This window comes from Sus scrofa, chromosome 17 (genome assembly GCF_000003025.6).
Source record: "Sus scrofa isolate TJ Tabasco breed Duroc chromosome 17, Sscrofa11.1, whole genome shotgun sequence".
Lineage (NCBI taxonomy): Eukaryota > Metazoa > Chordata > Mammalia > Artiodactyla > Suidae > Sus > Sus scrofa.
Genome location: NC_010459.5, coordinates 34,339,548 through 34,359,325, shown reverse-complemented (window position 1 = coordinate 34,359,325; position 19,778 = coordinate 34,339,548). Strand labels below are relative to the sequence as shown.

The window sequence follows — 19,778 nt, the reverse complement described above, 5'->3', positions numbered from 1 at the left end:
GGGAGGAGAAGCAAGATGTCCTTGCCAATTACCCCCCAGGGGTGAAGGTGGTCAAGTCACTCCCCCTCCCAGGGTCGGTGTGCCCATGTGTAAATAAGCAGCATGGAGAGGCGATCTGTCTGGTGGTGACGGGTGTGGGGTTTGGAGCCAGCCTGCCTGGGTTCGAGCTCACCTCCCTCCCTTTGCGGCCAGTGAATTCTCTGGGTCTGTTTCCCCTCAATAAATGGAGCTCAAAACAGTCCTGACCTTTTAGGGTGTTGTAAGGTTTAATAAGCAGCAGTATTTGTAAAACACGTACCCTGGTGCCTGGCACAGACAGTCCTGTGTGTGTGCCGTCGTGGCAGCAAGGAGACGTAACGACAACAGCATCTCCCACTTACCCGCAAGAGGCAGCAGCGCCAGGTGCGCCCCCAGATCTCAGTTATCTGGGCGCCACAGCACGTTCAGGCATGCGCTTACCATCGTCCCCAGCTTAGAGATGGAAAAACTGAGCCTCAGGCCTTCCCCACATTTGCAGAGCCATAAATCTTTAGACGTAAGGTTGAGTGAACCAAAGAGAATTGTACAAAGAGAGAGTGTGACCCCACTTATCTAGGAAGCAAATGCACCTCGGTCAGGGAGGGCTAGACCTGAGTAAGAGGTCGTTGACACAGAATTCACAGCCTCTCTGGTGGGAGAAGGAGGCAGGAGAGGGGCAGAGGCTTAAAGGGATTGGTAAGGTTTTGTTTCTTTCTCTCTCTCTCTCTCTCTCTCTTTTTTTTTTTTTTAGTTTTTTTGGCAGTGCCCATGGGATGTGGAATTTCCCTGGCCAGGGATTGAACCTGAGCCACAGCAGCAACCCAGCTGCAGCAGTGTGATAACGCTGGATCCTTTAACCTGCTCCGCCACAAGAGAACCTCAGTAAGGTTTTATTGCTTAAGCTGAGTTGTGCGAACAAGAAATTTGATTTACTTTTTCTCTCTACCTTTTCATACATCTAAAACATTTCAGTGAAAATTTAAAATGCATAGAATGAACAACAAGGAAATTAACTAGGAGATGATCAGGGGATTGAGAAGAGAGTGATTTTTTTTTTCCTCTCCCGTGTCTTTACACACTTTCCTATTTCCCAGCTTTTACATGTGAAACATTAGTAGCTGAGAAAAACAACCAGGCCAATGGCAAGGGGTGGAGCTGGGACTGGAAACCGGGTAAGCAGGACCCTGAAGTGAGAGGCCTTGCAACCCCTCTCCAGCTCATCTCTGTGCCCAGCGGGCCCAGCTACAGCCCTGGCAGCACTTTCCTATGTGGGTTCCTTTCCATGCTTGAAATCGCCTTCCTTCGTCAGCCTCACTTGGTGGCCGCGCTGTAGAGCAGCAGGTGTTACCCTAGAGTCAGGAGTGAAGGGCCACAAGGCTCTGCCTGCCTAAGCTTCTGAGGATCAGTTCCTCTGTCCAAGAGGAAGTAGTTTTTTATGGGGTTTTTTTTTGTGTTTTTTTTTTTAATTTTTTTTTTTAATTTTTAGGGCCACCCCCTGACATATGGAGGTTCCCAGGCTAGGGGTCGAATTAGAGCTACAGCCACCGGCCTACACCACAGCCACAGCAATGTCAGATCTGCGCCTCGTCTGCGACCTACACCACGGCTCACGGCAACACTGGATCCTTAACTCACCGAGTGAGGCCAGGGATCGAACCTGCATCCTCATGGGTGCTGGTCAGATTCAGTGCTGAGAGTGTGGGTTCTGGCCACAGAGACCCTGAGTGTGAATTTGACTTCACACTTGCTGGATGTGTGACCTCGAGCAAATGACCTCACCTCTTGGTGACTCAGTTTCCGCATCTGTTAATGGGCAAACACTCTTACTTCATAGGCTCATTGTGAGAATTCAATGCAGTAATTCTCCTGACGTACCTAGGACAGTGTCTGGCACACAGTAAGTGCTCCATAAATGCTGGCCATAACCCCTCTTCTGTTTCTTCATCCTGCCCTCTCTCTGAGAGGCAGAGGATTTTAAGTTCCACCTTACAGAGGAACCACTCGAGGCAGGTGGCTTCCCCAGGACCCACAGCTGGTGGATGGCATGCTTGGCCCATGACCCCTGACTCAGACCCGGTTCCAGACATTTCAGAGCTGACTCCAGGGTGAAGCAAATGCTCAGAGGCCAGTCTGGGCAGAGGGACAGGCTTCGGGGCAGACCTGGGGCCTGCTTGCTTCATTTCCAGCCCAAGGAGAGACGAGGAGAGGGGCTGTGTGCAGCCCAGCCTGGCTGAGCTCTGGGGCCTGGGAGGAGAGAGCCAGAGCCTGGGGCCCTGCCGGCGGGGGTTGGCCTGATCCTCCGGGGGCGCCCATTCAAGGGGCTGCTGCCGCCCCTGCTCCCTGCTCATCCCTAGGCCCAGGGCATCTGTGCCACTGTTTCTAGGCTCCCTTCTAAGAAAAATAACCCCAGTCCTCCCCGAAGGAGATGCTGTTCTCCCCATCCCCTCCCCCAGCCCCAAACTTTTTAGAGGAGCCAGTGGTGAGGTTAGGAAATCAAACCCCAAGACATTTTGTTCGGCAGCCGAGATTCATTTCTTGTTTGGATAACTGGAGGCTGAAAATGCCAAGAATTTACGGGCAGCCTGGGGAGGCCGGGGCAGCTAGGAGCCCTGGCCAGTTTGGGAGGACCTTGAGCTGGGCCAGGACCCCACGCTGCGCCCTTGCTGGATAGGCTTTTGACCCACATCCAGCCAGGCCAGTCCTCGAGACTCCTGGGCTGGGGGACCGAGTTATTCTGAGGTTTGACGTCAGGGACGTGGAGCCAACAGCAGAGGCTGGGGGGCTTCTGCCCGGCCCCTGACCCCTCCCCGCTTGGCTCTGGGGGCAGAGGAAGAAGAGAAAGAGGCCCTGGCTGAGAAGTTTGGCTGAGGGGTGGGCACTGGCCAGTGCATCCGGCTGGTGTGTCCTCCAGTGTGGACAGAGCAGGTGGCAGGTAGAGGCAGGAGGGCCGGATGGCCTAGGGTCAAGGGGGAGATGCCTCGGGGAGATGCCAAGGAGACAGGAGAGAGAATGGGAGTGACAGAGGAACCCACAGAGTTCGAGGAAGGGAGTCAGGCCACCGTGAGAGCCCCAGGACTCACAGGGACACACAGAGGCAGAGACACACAGAGGTAGGCAGAGACGGCCAGCTGTTCTTGGGATAGGTGAGAAAGTAGAGGGCCCCTTGATTTGGGGGTTCAGTGTCTGCCCTGCTCCTGGGACCCTGGAGGCTCAGACGTGCTGTCCTCAGATACTGGGGGGCAGTTTGGGAGTTGGAGGGTGGGGGCTGTGTTTCCTCGCTCCCCTCGTGTGAAGGGAATGTCCCACTGGGGAGGCATGGGAGGGGGCTGAGGAAGGTGCTTCCTGGCTGGGAGGCCGCTGGGGGACTCACAGGAGAAGAGTGGGCCTTTATGGAGCACCTGCTGTGGGCGGATGCTTTCTGGGCTCTGCCTCTCTTGACCCCACATCAGATGTCAGTAGGAGGCGCTTGCACGCTCCCATCTCACAGATGAGGCTCACTGCGCTGGTCGCAGGCGGGCCCTAACCAGGCACTAAACACTGGGCGGCACAGCCCAGCGAGGGACCCCTAGCTGGCTCTGTACCCCCACCTCCTGTCCCCCCCCCGCCCCCCGCATCCCTGCTGCAGCTCTTCACCCAGATGAGGGGGTGTAGTGGAGCCAAGAGCTGATGTGCAGCCCATGGACAGGACAGCCGACAGCAGGCTCCAGACGTGAGTCACTGGGGCAGAGGCTTCCAGGAGGAGAGGGGGGAGAGCAGGAGAAACAGGGGAGGGGGAGGGGTGCATGGAAGGGCAGGAGGAAGGGGGGAGGGGCAGGCATGGGGTGCCCTGCATGCACCCGGAGTCCAGGCAGGAGGAACCACGGGAAGAAGAGAGTGGGTGTCGGGGTTTGGGAATTCTGAGTCAGAAGGGACCACCCCATTATCTCAGATCTGGCTTCACCCACCTCCTTGACACCCTCCAGAGCCAGAGAAGGGACTCAGACTTTTTGGAGGGAGAAGCCAGGTTGGGTGTCACTGCTGTGTGACTCCCACAAGTCCCTTCCCCTCTCTGGCCTCAGTTTTCTCCCCTGTACGCTGGGAACAGGGAGAGGGCTGGGGACGTGGGCTGAGCAGGTGTTGGCTGCAGTGAACTTGCCGCAGCGAGGTTCTTCCCAGGTGAGCGAATCTTGCTGAGAGCCCAGTCTGGGAGGCCAGCGGTCCCCACTCATCCCTGGTCATCCCTGATGGCGATGGTGGTGATGGTAAAGATTTTTAAAAATCTTTTTAGATTTTTAACTTAACATATAGTTAATTACGCCAATTTCTGCTATACTGGAACTCATTTTTTCCCCTCTTCCAGGAGGTTCCAGCAGAAGCCAAAAAGAGGCCCTCACATTTCGAAGACTCTGAGATAAGCCCAGACCAAGAGACCATACAAGAGAAGAGCCAGAGGAAGGTCATGGTCGCAGAAGGTAATAAGCATCCCTGACTGGTGGGCGATGACTGTCTAGGTCATGCCTGAGTCAGGGGCCCCACGTCTCATCTGGGGGAGAAACACTCAAGAAATGCAGGGCTCATGTTTCTCTGCAGGAAGAGCTCCTAATGGAAGCAGCTAACATGGGTTGAGAATTCTCTCTATGCCTGGTGCTGGACCAAGGTAATCATAGGCATCATCTCATTCAATCTTCCTAAAGGTCAGTGGTGTTGTCACCACATTTTATAGGTGAAAAAATAGAGGCTCAGAGAGGTGGAGCAACTTCTTCCAGGTCACACAGCTAGAAAGGGGCAGAACAGATCTTAAATCCCAAAAGGTGGACTCCAGAGTTGGGCTCTTACCTGCTATGGGGGTGGCTATGCTGCTGTCCAAGGAGGTGACAGGACCAGAGGAAAGTGACTGCCTGATGTGTTTGAGCCGATGGGTGTTGTGGCAGGCTCCATTGGCACAGAGTGACCTGGCAGTGGCCCAAAGACTAAAGGGCATGAAAGGGACACTCCATCCAAGGGTACCCATCAGATGGCACCGCAAGCCCCTGCTTGGACCTCACCAGACACCAGGCAGGACTGGAGATCAGAGAGAACACCAGCATGGACAAGTGACATTTCCTGCCCCAACGTTGCCTGCCAGCCTTGAACTGACTTGACAAGGACTGGGCTTCCCCCGCCCAGTGGTGCAGGGCTCCCGAGAGAGATGGTGTTGAATTAAGTAAAAGCCTATTGAGCTACTGTGTCTTAACCGACAAGAGCCACCCTGTGTCTTCATGAAGCACAAGGCTCGTATTAGAGCCAGGCAGCGGGCTGAGAGCGGTGCGTGTGTGCTCTCGCTGGTCCGCCCAGCCACCCCCAGACGTACTGTCATTTTCTCCATCTTGCAGGCGGGAAATCTGAGACGTGCTCATCCATAGCCATGTGGCAAGTAAGTGCTGGGCCCAGGATGTGAACGCAGATCTGCCCGATTCCCACATCAATGCTCTTTAGACCCACAGCATTCCACAGTGACTCCTGCCCGGGGTGATCAGCCTAGATGGACAGACAGGTCCGGGAGAGGACACTCCACTGCCAGCAGAAGTGGTGAGCCGGGTGACCTTCAGACCTGAAAGCCATCGATTTAAATCTAACATTTGGCTCGGCCAGTGTTACCCAAGCACCAGGCACCCAGGGGAGTCAAAGATGGATGAGAGGGTGATACCTGGGGTAGAGAAGGCAGGAGGGAGGTGAGCACAGTGTCTGAGCCAGAGCAGTGGCCATGGAGACAGGAGGATGGGACCCGTTGCCTGGGAGTGAAGGACACTCCTTGGGCCATGGATGGCCTGCTGGGGAGGATGGTAACGCTTTCAACAGGAAAGGTGGGCAGAGGAGAGAAGAGCTGCATCCCAGGCAGCTTTGGAGTTGAGACACTGTGGGCCCTCAGAAGGGAGATGTCTGGGGAGCCCAGGCTCATGGATTTAGGTCTCAAGAGCCCATCAGATGTTGGTTTGGTGTCATCACAGGGCAGGTCAAAGATGGTGCCATGGGAGTTCCCACTGTGGCTCGGGGGTAATGAACCCAACTAGTATCCATGAGGATGCAGTTTGGATCTCTGGCCTCACTCAGTGGGTTAAGGATCCAGCGTTGCCATGAGCTGTGGTGTAGGTCACAGACACGGCTCAGATCCCAAGTTGCTGTGGCTGTGATGTAGGCTGGCAGCTGTAGCTCTAATTCGACCCCTAGCCTGGGAACTTCCGTATGCTTCAGGTGCAGCCCTAAAAGGTAGGGGGTGGGGTGGGAAGATGGTGCTGCAGGAGCGGCGGGGGCAGCCCTGGGGGTTGTGCCAAGAAGCATGAGAGGAGACAAAGAATGGAGCCTAAGTCCTGGGAAACACGGACATTTCAGGGTGGGAGGAGGAGCAGGAGCGGCCTGAGAGATTGGAGGACCGTCCTCGCATCCCCACATTCATCCATTCAATAGACATGCATTGAGCACCTACTATGTGCCCGTCACTGTTCTTGGCCCTGGGAACCCAGTCGTGAACAAGACAGACATGGCCCCTGCCCTCTTGGAGCTCACGGACCGAAAGAAACGCTTTCAAGAACAGACGATGGCAGGTGCTAAGAGAGAAAACCAACGCTGGGCGAAGGGACAGAGAGTGACACAAGAAGGGTGGCTATTTTCAATGGGGTGGACAGGCAGGGCCTTTCTGAGGATGTGACATTTAGGCAGTAGTCCCGAGGGGGGTCAGGAGTGAGCCACGCAAGTGTCCGGGGGAGGGTTGTTCTAGGCAGTAAGGACTTTTGCTTTTATTCTAAAGCGATGGGAGCCCTGGGAGCGTTTTGAGCAGAGGATCTCGCTTAGGTTTTAGTGGGCTCCCTCTGTCTGCTGAGTGCAGGATGGACCATGGGGGTCAGGGTGCAAATGGAGCCCTGGGCAGTGGAGATGATAGTGGCCAGTCCAGGGTGGAGGCAGGGAACGTTGTTGCTGGAAGAAGAAGAGGACTTGCAGATGGAGGCGGTTTCTGGAAGGAGGCTATTGGTCAGCAATACTTTGCCAAAGGTCAAGTAAGATGAAGACTGAGCCGTGGCCATTGGAGGAAGGAAGTGGGAAGTGGGAATTGGGGGCTACTTAGGGAAAGGAGGCGATGGAGGAGGACGTGGAGGCAGAGCGTGTGGCCCTCTGAGCGCCAGGCCAGAAGTCAGAGCGGGTGGGGGTTGGAGAGTGGGCTTGTTCTCCCTCCTTCTCCTCTTCCTCTGCCCCTTCTTTCCTCCTCTTTCTTTCCTTCCTTTTCTCTTTTTCCTTCCTTCCTTCCTTCCTTCCTTCCTTCCTTCCTTCCTTCCTTCCTTCCTTCCTTCTCTTTTTATAGCCACACCTGCGGCACATGGGAGCCCCTGGGCTAGGGGTTGAATCAGAGCTACAGATGCTGGCCTACCCCACAGTCACAGCAAAGCTGCATCTGAGCCGCATCTGTGACCAGCACCGAAGCTCACAGCAATGCCAGATCCTTAACCCCCTCAGCAAGGCCAGGGATTGAACCTGCATCCTCATGGACACTATGTCGGGCTCTTAACCTGCTGAGCCACAACTAGAACACCTTTTTCTTTCTTTCTTTTTTTTTTTTTTACACAGCAGATACTTGAATGCAATTAAGCCCTGAGGGGAAGGACCAGCAGAGAAGGAGGAGCTGTTAGAGACACAGGAGGGGATAGGCGGCTTGAGGTGGTTGCGGGGCTACAGGGGATGGGACCCACAGGTAGGGCCCATGGAGGAACGTCTTCCCTCTGAGCCAGAGAAAGGCCCTGGAGACTGGTAGGTGCACGGGTGAGTCTGCAGGTATAGGGCAGGCAGTCGAGGAGCCTCTCTCCTCTGGGCCCCATTTGTCGTTGACGTAGGAAATCCACAGTCTGGTGAGAGGATGGGTGGAGGGTGAGAAGGAGGCGAGGGTGGGCAAGGCCCTTTGGGGCTGGAAACTGCTGCCTGAAGAGACACACACAGATTTCAGGACAGCACCAAGCCCCCTGGGTTTGAGGCCCAGGACTCCCTTGAAGGGGGATCCTGGGGTAGGGCGGTGGCAGCTGGAAGTATTGCAGGGCAGGAAGGGTGGAGGCCAAGTAGGCATTATGGGAAGATGGTGAATGGGGGGCTGAGGAGGTAGAAGGTTGGGGCAGGAATGAAATAGGAGGTTAAGTGTGTGCGCACATGGGTGTGAATGTGAGTGTGTGCACAAATCAGCTTCCTTAGATACGTGTAGGACAACCCCTCTCCCTTGGGGATGCATCAACCCAGGGGATGCAGAAGGCAATCCTTTGGAAAATAGGAGGAAACTACCAGAACTTCAATTGACATGATTTTGTATACCTTTTTGGGGGAAGTTCCCAGGCCAGGGATAGAATCCAAGCCACAGCTGCCACCTCTGCCACAATTGCAACAATGCCAGGTCCTTACCCACTGTGCCACAGTGGGAACTCCTCATATACCATCTTCTTAAGGTTCTATCTTCAGTTGTGTCATTCCCTGAACATATTGTATCAGTGTGGGCACATGTGCAATACTAAATAAATATGCATATATTGGGGGGTGGGGAGCACTGCCTATCTAGCAAATGATTTGAACAATTTGGAAACCATGGGGTAAGGGGGGGAACTGCTCCCCATCTTGAACACCACACTATGCCCTTCCCACCCCATACCCACCCCGGGCCAAATGTGCCTTATTCACCGCCGTATCTCAGTGCCTCGCCTAGGGCCTGGCACACAGTAGGTGCTCAGAGTGTCGGCTGAACGAATGAGGATAGGAGACCCTAGAGTGGCCTTGACCTGGCCTTGGGCCAAAACATCATTGGGGTCCTCGACTCCCTGAGTTCTGCCACCCCATGTCCAATTCATCAGCAGAGCCCGTTAGCTCCCCCTTCAGAGTATTCTAGAATCTGACTGACCACACCCTCTCCCCCAGCCCCGGCCAGCTCTAGGCCTCCGTCACTTCTTGTCTGGTGGCTTTGGTGGCCTGCTCCTTGGACCTCCAGCGTCCACTCTGCTCCTTACAGTCTGCTCTGTTAAAGCTAAATCAGCTTGGTCTCCCCTGCTCAAAACCCTGCAGTGGCTCCCGTGACGCTCAGAGCAAGAGCCAAAGTCCTTCCGGTGGCCCCCAAGGCCCAACATGGGCTGTCCTCTCCTCCCCTCTCAGATCTTGTCCCTCCCCACTCTCTCCCCCTCCTCTTCTCCAGCCACACTGGCTGCCACCGGTACCCCAGCTGCATTCCCACCACACAGCCTTTGCACCTGCAATTCCCTTTGCCAGGAATGCCCTCCCCCTAGAAAACTGCAGGGGTTGCTCAGTCACTTTGCTTATTCTCTGTGTTCAAATGTCACCTCCTCCAAGAAGTCCTCTTGGATTATCTGACCTCAAATAGCCACCTCTGGTCATTCCCTGCCTTTTTCCCTTTTTCATTTTGCTTCACCGTCTGACATAGTAGATACTTATCTCTCTCTCTTTTTTTTTTGGATGTTCCCAGGCAGGGGGTCAAATCAGAGTTGTAGCCACCGGCCTACACCACAGCCACAGCAACACCAGATCTGAGCCACATCTTCGACCTATGCCACAGTTCACAGCAACACCGGATCCTTAACCCACTGATCAAGACCAGGAATCGAACCTGCAACCTCATGGACGCTAGTCAGATTCGTTTCTGTTGAGCCACGACAGGGATTCCTGTTTATCTTTTTATTGCCTCTTTCCTTCCCCAGTCTGGAAGGTAATATATTGTCTTGTTTACTGTTGTATCCACAGCGCCTAGAATGGGCCTGGCCCATGTGTTGAATGAATGGAGGGCAGATAAGGAGTCACGTTTCCAGTTCTGACTCTGCCCAATTTTGCTGTGTGGCCTCAGGCTCATCTCCGCCCCTCTCTGGGCCTTGTCATCCCAATCTGCACAATGCAGAGGCAAGAGTCCTATCAGCCTGGCTGTCTGTGCCCAGGGCAGGCTTCTGGCATGGATATTCTACCAGCTGCTCACCGCCTACCGCCCCCCCCGCAGGCCCAGCCCTTACCTTCTGCAGCCACTGCGTGTTGTTCTCCAGCATTTTTTCCAGCTGTCGCACGCGCTGGGTGGGCCAGTCCCCGAGGTTGAGTGCAGCCGCCGGGGAGTCCCTCTGGAGGCTGTTGGAGCCCCCGAAGGCCTCGGGGTCCGGAGGGCAGGGCTCAGGCTCAGGTAGCACGAAGGTGTAGCTGCACTGGCCATGCTGGACTCGGTGTGCCCGCCGGCGCCCGCCGGCCTCCTGCCCCCTCCGCTGGGCCACAGTCACGGTGGCCCCAATGAGGAGGAGGCCACCCAGCAGCATGGCTGGCCGAGAGGGCATCCAGAGAGGTGGCAATGGTGAGGGGTGTCTGGTCAGAGCCTGGGGGCCGTGCCTGCCCACTGCCTGTCTCCGTGCCCAGGATGTCCCCACCGTGGCCAACAGTGGCCGGGCCTGGTTGCACAGCCGCTGCAGCTGCAAAGCCCTGTCTGGCTGAGCTCCGGCCAGGCGGCTATTTATACTTGCTCCAAATACCACAGCTGCTCGGCTTCCTCCCACCGCCTCCTGCTCCGGCCCCCGACACCCCCTCACCTCCAGTCTCCCCCCTTTCCCTTCCTGCCTCCTCACTCTTGTCCACACACTGCCCTGTCCCCGCGCTGGCTTGCTCTGCCCGCCTCGCCTCTGAGTCCTTTTATTATCCTGAAGGCCTGGCCTCCCTGCGAGAGAGGAGGAAAGAAAACAAAACACACACACACACACACACACACACACACACACACACACACACACACACACCCTCAAACCCCCAAGCTGCCCGCTTTGGAAAACCAAAGGCAACTGAATTCTCTCTTCCTGTCTCTGTCTCTGTGTGTGCGTCTCTCTCCAGCCGCCCCTCACCAGGCTGGGATCTCAAATTTCAGCCCCCACCGCCTTCCCCTTCCCTCCCCCTCCACCGTCCCCCCTCTGATTCCCCATTAGCCTTGGAACACAGCGAAGTGACCCTAAAGAGCAAAGGAGAGGGGGCAGAGGGGCGAGGCTGGGGAGGAGGCAGCCCATCCAGTCGGTTTCTAGAGACAGAGAACATTCTTACAAGTCCAGGGAAGTGGGTGCCCCAGCTGGGAGCTGGCTCCCATCCAGCCTTCTCCCTTGGGGCCTGGAGGGATGTTGGGCCCTAGGGTGGCCCTGACTCCACTGCTGTTGACAGTGATGAGAGATCATCCTGTCTTGGGGCAGATTGTTCTGGAGCCATCTTTGGCTGGAGTGGGGAGGTGGATTGTGGGGGGAAGAGTTTGGGGTGCAATGGTGTCTCGACCAGCCCCTGAGTTCGGGGCAGCTGGCTCTAAATCCTGCTCCCTAACAGCTGGCCCTGCAACCTGAGGTGGGCAGTGTCACTTCTCCAGACCTCTAGATTCTAATGCTAGGCCAGGTAAACTCCATCTCTTGCATAAGGAATGTATGTGAGTTCTTGGCGTGGGGACGGGTGCATTTTTGATTTACTTCTTTACTTGTTTACTGATTCAAATCCTGGCTCCACCGCTTTCTGGCTGTGTGGCTTTGGACAAATTGCTTCACCTCTCTGTGCCTCTGTTTTGCCTTGGTGAACTGAGGGAAATAATTCCATCCACTTCACGGGGTGTGAAAACTCTGTGAGCTAGAGCAGTGCTGGCACAAGATGAGTGCTAACAAAATATTTTTTATTGTCATTTTCAGTGTCATAGTTATCCTGTATCTCTCTTCTCCCGATGGAATCATTTTGTCCTTGGGGCATGGGTCGCTGGGCTGAAGGTGCCCAGGGGTTGGTTGGGCCCCTCCTGTTGGGCTCTCTTCCAGCTTTCTCTGCTTGTTTTTCCCAGAGTGGGGGCTTATCCAGCGGTTTGGTATTGTTTTTTTCCCTTTGTTTTCCCAAATCCTGGCCGGGTTTTGAACGGGGCAGTCTGCTTGGGACAGTGGCAAACCGAGGACGCACCTCGGGGGCTGAGAGCATGACACCGTGTATGAGGCTTTGGCAGGAAAAGGAAAGGCAGCTGGTCATCCGTCACCAGCATCCACTGAGCCCTGCTCACCCACCTCCGCCGACCTTGTGGGAAGAAGCATCTTGATGCAAATCACGAGTTTATCACCATGTGAGCTCGGGGCAGACGAGCCCAGCGTAAAGGCAACGGTCATTAGGCTTGTGTCTGTTGAGCTTTGCGATAATCTCCACAAGGCCAGCGGTATTTTCTTCCCCATTTTACAGAGGAGAAAACCGAATCCAGAGAGGGAAGTGATTTGCCCAAAGTCACACAGCCTGGAGGTGCCTGACTCGGCACTGGGGAAGGAGCACGGGTTCGACAGGCAGGCTGGCTCCAGAGCCTGTCTTACCCCTCAGAGCAGTGCAGGAGGACGCCTGCCCCTCAGCCTCCGCCTCCTCATCTGTGCACTGGAGGGAGCCTGGACACCTCCTCATGGGCACCACGGTGACACTGGACGATCCCAGCACAGGCGACACATTTAGCCTCATAGACTGAAAGAAGGCATGAATGTTCATCTCCCCTGCTCCAACCAGGCTTAATTAAATAGACACGAATCCCATAATTACACGAACATGGAAGGAGGAAATAGGATTGTCTGTTTACAGGAGAAATGCAGGGAGAATCAAAAGAAGTTCTGGAAAATCTTGGAAAGGCCCCTGTTAATCTCCGCCCCTTCATTCCACCCCAGGACCTTTGCACAGACTGCTTCCTCTGTGCAGAACACGGCTGTCCACCTGCCCTCGCCCCCACCTTCCATCCTGTTCCTGTTCCTGTGGCTGCCAGAAAATTACCCCGACACTTAGTCGTTTAAAACAAAAATAGCCATGTATTATCTCTGAGGGTTTCTGTAGGTCAGGAATTCAGGAGCAGCTCGACTGGGCAGTGGCTCCAGTGGCTCATGGGGTCAAAGTCAGATGGTGGCTGAGCCAGGATCATCCTGAAGGCTTCTTCTCTCACCTGTCAGCACCTGGGCATCCACCTCACTGTCCACACTGGTGTCCCCAGCATGAGGCTTTGGGCAGCTGGGCTTCTTACCTGCCCCCAAAGAGCTACAAAGGTTCAGGTCCCCAGAGAGCCAGGTGGAAGTTATATCACCTTTTATGACCCAGACTTGGAAGTCATTCAGCGGACTGTCTACCATAGGCTATTGGTCGGGGTTTGCCCAGCTTCAAGCAGGAACATAGACCCCCTACCTCTTGATGGAGGAGTGTCATTGTCACAAGAGAAGCCTGCAGGACGGGAGGTGCATCGGTGTAGCCGTCTCTGGGAAATGCTTCAGGCTGCAGAACTGACACATGCGCACCAGGCCTCAGCTCTGCTCAAGTCTTAAATCAGAACCGCCCCTCTTGGAGCCCGGCCCCTTTATCTCAACCCTTCTCAAGGTGCTCAGAGGTTAATTAATTATTTGTGCAATAATTCACCTCTTTCTGTTTGTCCTCAGCATTTGATATATAATATGTTTTCAGTAAATATGCTGAATGAATGAATGAGTTCTTTTTGGGGGGGCTGCCCCACAGCATATGGAGGTCCCAGGCCTGGGATCAGATCCAAGCCACAGTTGCGACCTACACCACAGCTGTGGCAATGCCTGCTCCTTTAAACCACTGTGCTGGGCCAGGGATCGGACTTGCGTCCTGATGCTACAGAGATGCTGCTGATCCAGTTGCACCACAGTGGGAACTCCTAGTGAGTGAATACATGAGCCAAGCTCTTCCTGTCAGGCTGATAAGGAGCAGGAGGCTGGAGTGTTGTGGAGCTGCCACGGGGCTGCAGGACCAGGGCAAGCCCCAGCTGCCACAGACCCTGGGAGGCCTCGGGAAGGTCACTCCTGCTTGGGGCCGGAGCTTCCTCCTTCTTGGTTAGAGGGCATGAACGGTCTCTACCCACGCCTCCTGAGACCTGGCAGAGGTGAACTCTATGGAGAGTTTGCCACCTGTTGGGCAGCTGAAGATCTTTGCACACAGGGCCTCATGGCCAGTGTTGGAGGTGGTTTGGGCACAGGGCTAGCCCGGAGGCGGAGACTTTACAAGGTGACCACTGGGCCTTTGGGGAAATGAGAACACTCGTTGCCATGAGAAGCAGCAGGTGCCTGGGTGGTGGCAGGCAGGAGGAGCTGGTGGCTGGGCCCAGGGAGGAAACTGGAAAGATGCCATCCACAGTCAGTTAGCAAGCTCAGGGACCCCAAAGACAATATCGAACATGGTAACCAGTGTGCTCTATGCCCCGGGCTCCTGGGCCCAAGCTCCCTTGTTTTTTTTGGGTTTTTTGTTTGTTTGTTTGTTTTGCTTTTTTTTTTTTTTTTTTTGATCTTTTTAGGGCTGTATCCGCAGCGTATGGAAGTTTCCAGGCTAGGAGTCAAATCAGAGCTGCAGCTGCTGGCCTACGCCATGGCCACAACAACACCAGATCCGAGCTGAGTCTTTGAACTACACCTCAGCTTGCAGCCACACCGGATGATTTAACCCCCTGAGCGAGTGCCTGGGGATCGAACCTGAGTCCTCATGGATACTTGTCGGATTCTTAACCTACTGCGCTGCAACAGGAACTTCCCCAAACACCCTTCTGAGCACCAGAGCCAGAGCCATTTGCCTTCTGGACGTGACCTCCTAGGTCTCAAACAGAACTCCCATTTTTTTTTCCTTCCATGATTCTACCCCAAAGGAGCTTCTTCTGGATCCTTCCATCTCTGGGAATTCTGCAACCCTGACCAGGCATCTGGACCAGAAACCTGGAAGCAGGGCAAGGTTCATGGGTGTGTGACCTCTGCAACTCACAGGGCCCCATGCTTAGCAGAGTCCCACACTTCGTTTAATGCTCTGCTGTCACCACTTTTTTTTTTTCCTTTTTTTTTTTTTTTTAGGGCCACACCCACAGCAAACGGAGGTTCCTAGGCTAGGGGTCAAATTGGAGCTGCAGCTGCTGGCCTATGCCACAGCCACAGGCACACCAGATCTGAGCTGCGTCTGTGACCTACACCACAGCTCACAGAAATGCTGGGTCCTTAACCCACTGAGTGAGGCCAGGGATCGAACCCACATCCTCACAGATCCTAATCAGGTTTGTTACTGCTGAGTCAAGATGGTAAGTCCTGCTGTCACCATCTTGAGATTCTTTTTTTTGTTTGTTTGCTTTTTAGGGCCGCACCCACAACATATGGAGGTTTCCCAGGCTAGGGGTCGAATTGGAGCTACAGCTGCTGGCCTACACCACAGCTACAGCAGCTCGGGATCCAAGCTGTGTCTGCCACCTACACCACAGCTCATGGCAACGCTGGATCCTTAACCTCCTGAGCAAGGCCAGGGATGGAACCTGCAACCTCATGGTTCTTAGTTGGATTCGTTTCCGCTGTGCCACAACGGGACCTCCCTTGAGATTCTTAATAAGCCCTGAACTAAGGGTCCAACCCTCTCGTTCTGCATGAGGCCCCTTAATTTACGTAGCCACTCCTGCCAGGAAGGCTCCAGCCCCCATCACCCTCCTCACCCGAGCCCGGCCTTCACATCCAATCAGTCCTGTTCGCTTTCCTCCCTCTGCCCCTCTTCGCTATCTGGGAATAAGAGAGCCAGCCTCTCTGGGTTGGAATTCTGGCTTTCCCACTTTCCAAATGTGTAGTCTAATCGAATCGGCTTAACCTGTCTCTACCTCCATTTTCTCTTCTGTCAGATGGGGTTGATACCAGCAATTACCTGATAGGGTTGTTAAAAAGATTAAAAAGCCAGAGTTCCCACTGTGGCACAGTGGGTTAAGAACCTGACTGCATGGAGGTCCTGTGGTGGCTTAGCAGAAACGAATCTGACTTGTATCAATGAGGATGTGTGTTCGATCCCTGGCCTTGCTAAGTAGGTTAAGGATCCAGTGTTGCCGTGAGCTGTGGCGTAGGCTGGCGGCTACAGCTCTGATTCGACGACTCCTAGCTTGGGAACCTCCATATGGCATGGGTTCAGCCCTAAAAAACCAAAAAATAAACTGAAAAAAAAAAAAAGAATCCGACAGCTGTGGCTCAAGTCACTGCTGAGGCGGGGGTTCGGTTCCTGGTCCTGGCACAGTGGGTTAAAGGATCTGGCTTTGTGGCAGCTGCAGCTTGGATTCAATCCGTGGCCCAGGAACTTCCATATGCTGTGGGTGCAGCTATTAAAAAACAAAAAACAACAAAAAAGGGGAGTTCCCATCATGGCACAGTGGAAACGAATCCGACTAGGAACGATGAGATTGCGGGTTTGATCCCTGGCCTCGCTCAGTGTGTTGAGGATCTAGCGTTGCCGTGAGCTGTGGTGTTGGTTGCACATGTGACTCAAATCTGGCATTGCTGTGGCTGTGGTGTAGGCCAGCAACTGTAGCTCCAATTGGACCCCTAGCTTGGGAATCTCCATATGCCACGGGTGCGGCCATAAAAAGCAAAAAAAAAAAAAAAAAAAGCAGTCCTTGCGAAGGGTTAATACAGAGCCTGGCACATACTAAGTGCTCAATAAATGACAGCCACTGATGTCATCATTTCCTCCCACTGTCACTCTCTTAGTCCAGGGTCTTCGTCCCTTGCCCATGGGAGCATAAGAGCCTCAGAACTGAACTCTTGTTCATCCCCTGCAGTCAGTGACTTTTTCTAGGACTCAAATCCAGCTCCTGACTCCTTTGCTTAAAACGCTTCCGTTGTGAGCTCCAAACTCTGTACATGGTTTCTAAATCCCTGCAGGATCCCAGCCTCATTGTTCTTTCCCTGTGACTTGGTACCTTGGGATGAGGCATCGGTTTTACTTTCCAACATGCTTCCTGCTGTATCCAGCCTCAGCGCCTTGGTTTTTGTCGTTGCGTCTGCTTGCATATTCCTCCACAGCTTTCTCACAAGCTTCCTTCTCCCTGTCTCTGGGTCTTATCTCCGGCATCACCTTCTCCAGGAAGTGTTCCCCATCCACCTTCCTCCTTTGGTGGAAAAAGGCCTCTCCCTCTGGAGCCCAAGGCCTCTCCCAGTGCATCCCGCACCCAAGCACTCACCCTGGGTTATACAGCCTTGTGTGCAGGCCTTTACCCGCCTCTAGCCTGAAAACCCTTCCCAGGCATCAACCACACTTTCCATTTCTGTGTCTGTTGCTTGTCTTAAGGTCAACTTCATAGTAGGTTCTCAAGAGGGTTTGTGGAATGAATGTGGGGCTGGAGCTACAATCTCAAGGTGGACTAAGGAAATCACCCTTTCTAGGGTAAGGACAGCAGGAAGTTTCTGTTTGGGGTGTTTCAAGTATCTTGCCTCCAAATACTTAAAACAACCCCTCTATCCCTAGTTTATTTTCTCTGTGCAGGCCTGTTGTTGCCATGGAGCCAGAGCATGGAGAAAATACTAATATCCATCTGGGGAATTTGGCTTTTGCTCAAATGTTTGGGGCAAAAATAGAATTTATTGGCAGATGTAACTGAAATCTGCAGGGATATCTAGCTTCAGGCATAGCTGGATCCAGGTGCTCAAATGATATTAGGATCCCTTTTTTTCCCCCTTTTTCTCCAGCTCTAGGCCCCTATTTCCTCTGTTAGCTTCACTCAGTTCCTGCCACCATCACCTCCACCATTGATAATAGCAGCTCCAATCTATTAACATAGAAACCCCCTCAAATATGGAGTACCCCTTTCCTGATAGATCTTGGGAAGTTTCTGGCTTGGGTCACATGGACATTCCTGAACCAACTACAATAGCCAAAGGGATTAGCTACTCTGGTTGGTCAGACTGGGCCAAGTGCCTCATGAGTCAGCCGCATGAGACCCAAAGGGATTGAGGGAAGGGTAGGGTGATTCTCAAGGAAACCTGGGGGCAGAGACCAGAAGGGAGATGGATGTTGATGGGCACAGACCACCTGCCCACTGCTTCCCATCCTAGTTACTCACCAAGTGAACCCGCTTCGGACCCCTCCTCCCCCTCAGCCAGTGGCGCCTTGGCGTAACCAGGGATTCCAGGGGTCCTCACCTCACGTTTAACTCCGAGGAAACATACCCAGAAGGGGAGGAGACGTGCCTCGAGTCACACTCTGGAATCGATTTTCCTGGAAGCATGTCTCTTTCTGCTCCTGGGAACAAAGGTGAGGAAAACAGGATCATTCTTGGAGAGTCGCTTGCTGATCTTGGATCCAAAGAAGAGGATGAAGTCACAAGTCTGTGTCTCCCACTTTTGGCCTCGTCTTCACAATCTGGCACTTCCCCTGCCCTCCCCCTTTTCAGCTTCCTGCATTTCAACACCCAGGGTGATAATTGAGGGCGGCAAGTAGGCAGTTTGAGACACCCCAAGCCTCTTGCTCTGTGCTCTTTGCACGCCTGAGAACGCGACTGGCATCTCCTAGGACCGCTGATGGCAACGGCTGAGCCCTGGCGGGAAGCTCTGGGGCTGCTGACTGCACTGGGGATGGTCTGTCAGTGTCCCCAGGAAGCCGAGGGGGATCTCGTGGAGCAGGAATCAAGGTGTCCCTGTGAGACTCTCCACTCAAGACAGCTGTTCCCTGCCTCTGCTTCCCGCCACTCCAAGCCTAGCGCTGCAACACAGTGGATGGATCGGAAGGGACCCAAGCTGGGTTTTGAGGTCACTCTGCGACCCATACCTATCCAGCCAGAGCTCCCCATTCCTGGCACCGGATCTCGATTCCACTTTAGAAGGTGAGACTTTATTTCCACATCTATGAAATGGGAAAATAGTCCCTTATTAGCAAAGTGTTGTGGGAGGAGGGTTTGTGAGACCCCCAGTTACCAGTGCCGTGTGATAAAACACCCCAGTGCTTAGAGGTTTAAAACAGTGCAACACATACTTTATTCATAAACGTGCAATCTGGGCCGGGTTTGGTAAGGATGGCTTGATGAGAGTCTGTTCAACATCGGCTGGGGCAGCTCAAAGGCTGAAGCCTGGAACCAGCTGAAAGCTCAGCCATTCACATAGCTGAGCCCTCGGCTGTGGCTGTCAGTCCAAACGACGAGGTTCGACCTCTCCACGGGGTGGGGGCGCTCCTGATGACAGGTGGGCTGGGTATCAAGGGTAAGCGTCTCAAGAGAATCAGGCAGAAGGTGGATGACCTTTTATGACCTAGCCTCACGCATCATGCCGAGCCCTCTCTTCCACATTCTACTTGTAAAGGCAGTCACAAAGTCCCACTCAGGTTCAAGGGGAGGGGAAAAGACTACCTCTTAGTGGGAAGTGGCAAGATTTTGAAAGATCACATGGGATGGGAGACGTTGTAGCCATTTTTGGAAGATATAATCCGCCACCAAAGGGCAGGATGAGAAAATGCCATGTAGGTATTTAGCACACGAGTGCTTACTAGTTGGTAGCTGTTATTATTACCCCTGCTGTTATGGGAAAGATCCAGCATCTCTTTGCATGAAAACATCCTTCAGACCTTCTGATAGTTAAAGGTGCAGCAGGAAGTGGGATTCGGTCCATTGGAGCTGCCGGAGAAACTGGCCCACAGACCCTGTGGGACCGGTCCAAAGTCACCCAGCAGATCGGCACCCAGTCCATTCCTCGCCAGATTGGCGTCACAGTGGCCTCTGCCATCAGCTATGCTTGCCTCACCCCGGGGTGTCCAACCTGGCCTTGTTTCCCCCTCTGAACAATGGCAGTGTCCTGGCTCTGCCGCCCTAGAGGGGACCAGGAGGGAGGACACGTACCCTCTTAGCTGTGCTGCTCTGCCTGGGCCAGAAGCCACGCCTGTCCTTTCTCAGGCCTGGGGAGCCCCACTGCCCCTGAGCCCACATCTGGCACTCACTCCAGTTTTTGAAGAGTGAGCTTGCCAGGTCGGAGGGCAGATCTATTTTGGAACCTGGC

The 19,778-nt window shown here is 54.1% G+C and overlaps 1 protein-coding gene, 1 long non-coding RNA gene and 1 other non-coding gene across 4 annotated transcripts in view; 2 read left to right on the top strand and 1 right to left on the bottom strand.

Annotated features, from left to right (window-relative positions):
• ANGPT4 (angiopoietin 4) overlaps positions 1-13,400 on the bottom strand; it is a 49,052-nt gene extending 35,652 nt beyond the window's left edge. Inside the window, exon 1 of the mRNA XM_013985210.2 lies at positions 10,011-13,400. Coding sequence (XP_013840664.1) covers positions 10,011-10,319 — 309 coding nt within the window. The 5' untranslated portion in view covers positions 10,320-13,400. The remainder of the gene's footprint in view (positions 1-10,010) is intronic.
• On the top strand, positions 1,606-6,074 carry LOC110257400. 2 transcript variants are annotated; one of them, XR_002339949.1, is made up of 4 exons: positions 1,606-3,128; positions 3,644-3,727; positions 4,174-4,259; positions 4,358-6,074. It is a non-coding gene; the product is annotated as an uncharacterized LOC110257400 (long non-coding RNA). The 2 variants fall into 2 exon arrangements; XR_002339950.1 differs by lacking the exon at positions 4,174-4,259.
• On the top strand, positions 18,452-18,534 carry MIR9798 (microRNA 9798). Its single transcript, NR_128480.1, has one exon. It is a non-coding gene; the product is annotated as a microRNA 9798 (primary transcript).